This window comes from Henckelia pumila, chromosome 4 (assembly GCF_033568475.1).
Source record: "Henckelia pumila isolate YLH828 chromosome 4, ASM3356847v2, whole genome shotgun sequence".
NCBI classification, from domain to species: domain Eukaryota; kingdom Viridiplantae; phylum Streptophyta; class Magnoliopsida; order Lamiales; family Gesneriaceae; genus Henckelia; species Henckelia pumila.
In genome coordinates this window covers 219,004,917-219,013,279 of record NC_133123.1, presented here as the reverse complement: position 1 = coordinate 219,013,279, position 8,363 = coordinate 219,004,917, and the positions used below count along the sequence as shown (strand labels likewise).

Genomic DNA, 8,363 nt, shown 5'->3' with positions numbered 1-8,363 from the left:
AATCAACCACCCACCAGCCATAAGACGATTTTCCCACCCGATAGCCGATCGTAGCGCCCATCTCCGACGCTCTCCGGCAAGAAGACGCCGCCCGACATCCTTTTCTGATCAAATTTATTCCCCAGCTGCACCAACGTTTGGTTCTTGAGTGATGGGGTGCTTGAAACCTTAACTCTATCAAAATATACGAAGAGGATTGCTGCAAAAACAATGGCTATTGCAATTGAAAGGAGCCTTATGCTCATTGCCTTGGCTTGGAATACAAGTGGGATCGCCATGATATTTGTATAATATAAGAAAGATTGTGGGAGCTAGACTTCTCAAAAAGTATACTAAATAAACTCTGAAATGGGTGTATTGTACATATATATATATATATATATATATATATGTATGTGTGTGTGGTTTTTTTTTTTAAATAATATATGTATGTAAAATTTATTTTAATTTTTTTTTTGATAAATATAAAATTTATTTTAATTAATTTAACCTTTCTTGTGAAAATTTTATATCATTTAATATTTTTATTTAAAATAAAATTGTAACTTTAAAAAGACTCAACTAAAAATTTTATTTTAAAAAATTATGTTTTTTCGTGATTTTTTTACACTCGTATGTTCACTAACAATTTGAATTTTTACCCCATGTTTTGCCCAAAATGAAAACCTTTTTTTCATGCTTTCCGTATATTCGCACTTAACCGGTGTTTTTTAAGAGAAATTTCATGTCACCTTTAGGATAATATCTTAATGATGTATGCACGGGTGAATATCTAATAATAGACATGAGATTCATTAAATAATCAATGAACCTCGCATTGATAAATATTTATCGTTAAATACACTTTTTTTTTTTTTGGGTATTATCATAAGGATAATATCTCATTACCCGTTTTTTTAAAAATACTTATATTTAGAGATTAAACTGATATGAATAGGACAATTAGCATTAATTTATTGAATTGAAAGTTGGTTGGCAAGGCTACATAACGTTGCGTTTGGGGGTCGTCTTTCAAAAAAAGCGTACCTCTATAGCCTTTCAGATGTGAGATATTAGTCATTGTCAACTTGTTGATACCACTAACTAGCAATTGAAGTGACGATGGATTCCAATAAAATTTATTATATAATTTTTATATCGATTAAAAACTAGTGGTAGCCGAAGGAGGGACTTCTTGTGGGGTCGTCATGCCCAACGAAGAAATCCGTTGCTTGAATTAGGAAAATTCAAGGGACAAGAGAACGTGAGATTCGGGTGCGTAAATTTCGTTCGAGCAAACTCTAAAAAAAAGTTTGCAAACCATTAATTACCAAAGTCATTAACATAATGTTATAAGCTTCGGGAGTACTTGCAAACCATTAATTACCAAAGTCATTAACATAATGTTATAAGCTTCGGGAAGTATTCGAAGTTACCTCCGACACTCAAATGAACATTGTATCATATACAATAAATAACGTTCTACTGACGCTCTTTATTTTTTTTATATGAATTTAATACTCGTTTTAATCTAAGTTTTTTTTTTTTTTTTTAAAAAAGTACACTTGTAGAACAATGTTTTTAAAATATATTTTTGCATAAAACTTTTTGTAAAAATCTTATGCAAACACATGTTTTATTATTTTTCACTTATAACATACTAAAAACGTTTTTAAAATACTTGTTCAAACATATATAAAAAAGAAAAATTTAAAATCGCGTACAAGAAATCAAGCTATACATGCTCTCGACTAATACTATTGTAAATGGCGGTGGGTGGTGGTTGGACGATAGCAGCTACCTAGTCGATTGATTTTTTTTTAAAATAATTTTATAGAAATCATATAATTGTAAAATATATGCATAAATTAAATGATGTTTATGAATATATATGATCCATACAATATAAAACAATTTATATAAAATCAAATAAGTATATAATTTAAAAGTGTAACATAGTGGACGGCAACGGCGGTTCGAGGCAAGGAAAGGGGCTGGGGGCTTGCGACAATTATATGATCCATACGTTTCAATTGTTTCATCGCTCTAGAGTAAACCATTTGCGACAATTTTTTTAATCGCCTAAACGATAGTTGAGCGATCGAGAGCTGCCTCCCATCTAAATATCACATAAGCGACCGCCATTTAAAACATTGCTCCCAACCTAATGACGTAATATGTCAAACAAAAAAAAGTTTGTATGTATTGAGTTGAAAAAGTAAAATGCCAAATAATTTGTTGGCTTATGACTAACCGCAGCCATATGGTTTTCATCCAGGGGGAAGCTTTTAACCTGCGGTGCGGCAGTGGGTCCCACTTCTCTGGAAAATTATTTAAAAACTCCGCGTTGCATAATTAGGTTGTATGTTCCATTTAAAAAGTAGTACTCTTGATTGGAAAACAGAAATTGGATCTGACATTTTGTACTTTTCCTTAATGGATAACGCAGAGGAATTTTTTTAATGGCAATTATATTCAAGTGCACCAATGTGTTGTACTTTGTTGCGTCGGAGTTGTACTTTTTATTTGGTAACAACGAATGTTTTCTTACTGGGAAAGTACTGTTGAACACATGGAATCGCGACCCTTTTGAGCGGTGGTGCCCAATTGCACATCACTTTCTCCCAGCAAAATTGCTCTGTGTGGAGAAGTGAAGAATCCCAACAAATTTCAGGTTACAATAGTTGATTAATTCAGTTGTGTCAGTGTTTTCCATGTATTTTGAGGCTGTAATTTTGTGTTTTGGCTTTCATTTTCGTGTGCAATTGTTGTGTTCTGAAGCGGTGATCTTTTTTGTTTCCAGCCTTTAGTTTTTTTTCTGGGCTTATTCTCTTTGGACTGTTGTAGCTGAACTTGAAGGGCTTTTGTTAGCTTGGTTAAAGCTTTAGGATATGGTTTTCATGGTGTTGCTTTTTCAATTTTGTTTTTATTGTGTCCCTGTTACTTGAATTTCAGTGGGCGGACCCTTGTTCGAAAGAGGGCATAGTGATTCTATGATGTGGCACTATTTGTTGCTTGGTAGTTATGTTGGTTTTGTGAAAATGTGAATTAATATGTGGGAAGAATTGATTGTTTGAGAGGGAATTTGATTGAATGCTTCAGTTGTGCAGAACTATGTTAAATGTTAGTGGTTCTTGAAGGAAAATAAGTTTAGCTAGAGAGTAACTTATGGCGGAAAACAAAATATGTGTAAAATAGTATGTGTTCATAGAAAAAAGAAGGTTTCTTCTATGTACAAGAAAAAGTGATGAAAGGATCAGATGGCAAAATATAGATATTGATATCACATGCTTTGTTGGAACCTTAGTGCTTTCAAGATCTCTGATCTGAGATAAGGGGTAGCAGTAAAAGTTTCAAATAGATTGTATATTTCCATCAAAAGCTGAGCTTGGCTAAGAATCTTTGGGCTCTATGATTAGTAAAAAAGAAGGAAATGGAGTAAGATTGAGCATTGTTATGCACCCATAAAATGTTAAGAACATGCTAGCTAAAACTCTAAAGTTAGCAAAATCCAGTGTGTTGCCAATCAGACGTGTTCATAGTTATTTCCTCCTCATGCAAACAGCACACTATTAATCCTTGTACTTGCCACTGTTCCTTAAATTTTATGTTTGTTTTAACTATTTGTGAATATGCTAATATCTTGTATTGATGAACTATGATTCAGGCTCTATGAAATGCATACTTGAATGCTAAGAAAGTTGGAGTGAGGTGTTTTGTATCTTAGCTGTTGTGGAGCGGTATAGTGACGTACTATTTCCTTCTGTCGTTCTTGAGCTTGCAAAATGTCTAATGAAGACATAAGAAGAGTCTCGCTACAGGATATACAGCTTGTAAGTTTCTATACGAATGAGTAATTTGATTGTATTTCTTGTTGTATTATGTATTATGTATTATGGTAAATATCCTCCTTTATCACGAATGGATGGTTAAAGATGGTTTCTCTGCAAATTTTTTCTTGCTAAGTTAAAAAACATTAGCATAATGTGAAGAACAACTACAAATAACAAGCCGTGATAAGAATCCTTTTGAATGAATAGGGTGCCATTTCTATGGATATCTGTGTAGGTGAATCTTTTCTGGGATTGCCATTTTTCTCTCTTGAAAATCTTATTGTTACTACTTATAAGTTTGTTATGACCTTCATTAGTTTCCTGTTTTCTGCATGTCTTTGTCGTTGATTTTCCTGATCTAATGCATTATCTTATCAGGTTCAAAATCTCATAGAAAGGTGTCTTCAGCTTTACATGAGTCGGGCTGAAATTGTGAGTACCCTGTTACACCAGGCAAAAATCGAGCCCGGATTCACCGAACTTGGTAATTCTGTTTCCTTGGTTGATTATTTCTGTTTGTTTGTTTATGTGTGTGTGTGTGTGTATTTCTGTTTGTTTGTTTACACACACACACACACACACACACACACGTATGTATGCATGCATGTATATATAAAACCATTCATTTTGAAAACTCCATGGCGGTGAAGCCGTGACTGTGTTACATAGGGGTTCCATCTTGGTTCTAAAGTAAAGTTGGGCCACCTTGCAGTGTGGCAGAAACTTGAATCTGAAAATCAGGAATTTTTCAAGGCATATAACCTGAGGTTGATGGTGAAGGACCAGATATTACAGTTCAATCAGTTGCTAGCGAGACAGGTTGATCTAATGCACCAAACATGTCCAACGGGGCCTCCTTCCATTCCTCTTACAAATGGATGTCATATTCAACCAGGTAAAGCTTGCTTCCTTTTTATTTTTTTGGTATCAAATAATGGTACTGCCCTTTGAAATAAAATAAAATAAGTAATAATGCTAATAATAATAATAATAATGGTAGTTTATGTATGCCATTTGGGTTTTACTGTTGTAGAAAAAATTTTGATCATGCGACCCCATTCGGACAGAATTCATGGGATCAACAAATTACCAGAAAAATCAAATTACCTGAAAAATCGAATGAATCCGATCGAAGTGTGTAACAATCCCCTGCAGTTTGGTTTGTTTGTCTTTCATTTCTAGGAAAAAAATAAAATTAAAAAAACAATTTACCAAACTTACGAAAAAAATCGTGATTGATTTATCAAACTAACTGAACTGAATTGTTTGATTTGTTCAGTTACATCAGTTAAAACAAACTTTGCTCACTCAGATTATACACAATTAGCTCTGCTGACCGCTGTTTGCCCACGTCTTTGTCGTTCAAAAATGTCTAACCAAAATTATTGACAGAATCCATTGCATTTCAATATAAGTTTTTTTAATCTTTTCCTACAATCTAATGTGTAATGAGGTATTAGAGAGAGTATTTTCACCAATTGTTGAATTGTGTCTGCATCATACAACTATTCTGACTTGAGACAAAAACTTTTTTGCTACATCGTGCCAATACACAACGATGTAGCTTACCAGACCCCACAGCCTACTGGATTTTCCATAAAGCCTGAAAGCATGCACCAAGTTATGGGTGTGATACCTAATCTTTACACTAATGGTGCGACGACCCTGCAACCTTGCATGCAAGTTGCCGTGGATATGATGTGTCATTCTGGAAGGATTGATGTGCCAGCAAATTCACTGTTGGCTCAGAACTCAGATACCATAATGATGCAAGGAATGAATGGAGGGATGATTAAATTGGAACCTGGCTATGCCGGTAATTCTTCATGCATATTTGGTGCTGACAGCAATCTTCTTGATCATGGTGCGACAATTGGTGAAGGATCAGTTCCTTCTTTTGTCGGTGCTGAGTCCAGTTCTCCTATGTTGAACGAAACTATGTTGGACCCAGAAATGAATTCATTTGGTTTCTTGGGACAGATATCTCGGAACTTCAGCTTCTCGGACTTGGCTGCTGATTTTTCTCATAGTACTGGTTAGCTCTTTCTTCCTCCGTGTGTGTGTGTGTGTGTGTGTGTGTGTGTGTATGAACTTCATGAAATTAAAGAACTCAGTCTGCCAAACTTCGACGAATGGGAGCCATGGATTTTGACAATGGCACTTCAATTTTTTAGGAATTTGATATATTATGAGTTATGACAAAAGTTTTATCAAATTTCTTCAGATATACTTGAGAGTTATTCTAGATCACCATTCCTTGGAACCGATGCAAACTTCCTGGAGCCTCGTTTCAGGGAAGACCAGCAAGGTGATCCTTTCTCCCCCCAGATCAGACGTTTCTGACGGGAATAAAGAAGAATATAGCCAACATTTTTGTTATGTGGTTGAGCAGATATTAGGAGGTTGGAGACAATATCAGAGGCATTGAGTTATGATGATTTTGGCAGTGAATGAACGAGCTGTTTAATTGGTAAGTGGTCAGACCGTTGCTCATTTAGTTTTTCGAGTCATAGCCGCATCCCTCACCCATTCAGTACTTGTTTAGCCTCTCTCCTTTTGGGTACAAACACCTTTTTTCCTCCCATGGCCTCGTTACAGGGAGAATCACTTGACGGGATCGAGTTTTTCGTAAATAGAATTCTTGAGTTAAAGAAACTCCATGTTTTCAACCTAGGGAAGGAACTATTAGTCACGCAAATTTTCTGCTGCATCTGCATGCCCTTGTACATGTTCTGCTATAAGCTAACATTCAATCAGCTGCGACGGAGAAGTGAAATGATGATTTATTGGTGTGGTGTTCTTAGGTAACAACACGACGTTGGTTAATGGAATCTAGTTTGTAGTTGTAGGATTTGATGTATAAGAATTACAATCTCAAGATTGTACATTTATGGCAGTCAAGATTCTTGCATACATGCTGGTGTTTGTTCATAGATTTTGTTATGGAATGTAAAACACATCAGAATGTAATATATTTTGGCATTATGGCAAAAATGTTTTGAGAATATTTTGCGAGTCGGTACGCGAAGGGATTCGGCTAGACCGATACATGTAATATCAATTTTCCGCAGTTAAATTTTCATGTAGATTGCGCGAGATAATAAGTATATATGTTTGCAAATTGGACTTACTGGATTAATAATTAAATTAAATCACCAAACCAATCTCATCTTTGGTGAGTTGAAATGATAAATACGTTCATAAAATTCAAAGTAGCCACATATAATGCACAACCAAAAAAAATAAAAATTCCTTCAAATTTCTAGCAGGCTTCGGAGGAAAGTATAGATAGCATAGAAATGGAACAACTGTACTTTATAATTAATAATTGAGTTATTTGCACCAAACATTCTATTGAAAATGCAGGGCAAAATCCCGGTTCAGTCTTAAATGTTTGGACACATTCCCGGTTCAGTCCTAAATGTTTGAACGTTCCCGGTTTGGTCCTAAATGTTTCTCAAAAGTTTTCGGTTCAGTCCTAAATGTTTATACGTTCCCGGTTTGGTCCTAAATGTTTTCCAAAAATTTTCGGTTCAGTCCTAAATATTTTTACATTGCCGATTTCGTGCCAAATATTTCTCAAAAGTTTCCGATTTGATCCTTTCATCTACTCGTGTGTTAAAACTAACACCGCGTAGTGTTATATCATTTATGATTGAGTTTTATATTATTTATTATATATTTAACATTAAACAAATTGTAAATAAAACACAAATTTATTAGAGTTTTTATCCAAATTTAAATCAATTTTACACAATGTTCAAAATGAAAATATTAAATTCATGATGCTACAAAATAAAAACTTAAATAAAATAAACGAAACTTGAGGAATTAAAATTTAATGATGTTATTTCACATTTCTATTAATTTTGTTATATTCTCATTCATGATGCTTACACATTTAAGAAAAAATTTGGAGGTTGGAAAAAGATATATATATTTTTAAAACTCTTTTTATAATTTAAAAAATTAGTATTTGAGAAATATTTACTATTAAATAAAACTTAATTTCATATCACTACTTCAACAGTGGTCAAATAATTCATTATATTTTCTCAATTGTTAACCATAAGTATTCTTCTCTTGAAAAATTTGCTGAAATTTTCAAATATTTTGTGAAATAAGTAATACTAGTTATTTAATAAAACATTTGTTTATTTATTAGTGATTGATAATGTTTTTAACTATAAGATTGCAAGGTTCAATTATTTTTTTATTCTATAATTTTATTTTGCATAATTTATATTATATTTTCATTTGAAATAAATTCTTGTTCATTATTATTATTATTATTATTATTATTATTATTATTATTATTATTATTATTATTATTAGCTTCTATTTTATTTAACTTTGTCTTTTGTTTGTAAGTTTTTTTTTATCACACTTTGTTTGTAGATGGAAGGACCAAATCGATAACTTTTGGAAAATATTTAAGACGAAATCTGGAACCTAAAACATTTAGGACTGAACTGTAAACTTTTGAAAACATTTGGGACCAAAAAATATTTAAGACGAAATCTGGAACCTAAAACATTTAGGACTGAACCG

At 33.2% G+C, this 8,363-nt stretch overlaps 1 protein-coding gene across 2 annotated transcripts; it reads left to right on the top strand.

Annotated features, from left to right (window-relative positions):
* The first annotated feature begins 2,418 nt into the window (after positions 1-2,418).
* Positions 2,419-6,802, top strand: LOC140863084 (uncharacterized). 2 transcript variants are annotated; one of them, XM_073266234.1, is made up of 8 exons: positions 2,419-2,653; positions 3,647-3,812; positions 4,191-4,296; positions 4,525-4,707; positions 5,377-5,847; positions 6,037-6,120; positions 6,205-6,282; positions 6,411-6,802. In XM_073266234.1, exons 2-7 carry the CDS (start codon positions 3,765-3,767, stop codon positions 6,264-6,266), a joined length of 954 nt encoding a protein of 317 aa, XP_073122335.1. In that variant the 5' UTR covers positions 2,419-2,653; positions 3,647-3,764; the 3' UTR covers positions 6,267-6,282; positions 6,411-6,802. The 2 variants fall into 2 exon arrangements, with proteins under 2 accessions (XP_073122335.1, XP_073122334.1); XM_073266233.1 differs by having other exon boundaries at positions 6,205-6,802.
* Positions 6,803-8,363: the final 1,561 nt, after the last annotated feature.

Excerpts from the sequence above, each read along its gene's own strand:
- LOC140863084 (XM_073266234.1), top strand. The coding sequence starts at position 3,765 with ATGTCTAATGAAGACATAAGAAGAGTCTCGCTACAGGATATACAGCTT. Across the intron at positions 4,708-5,376 it reads TGGATGTCATATTCAACCAG|CTTACCAGACCCCACAGCCT; the intron begins GTAAAGCTTGCT and ends ACAACGATGTAG. Across the intron at positions 6,121-6,204 it reads TTTCAGGGAAGACCAGCAAG|ATATTAGGAGGTTGGAGACA; the intron begins GTGATCCTTTCT and ends GTGGTTGAGCAG.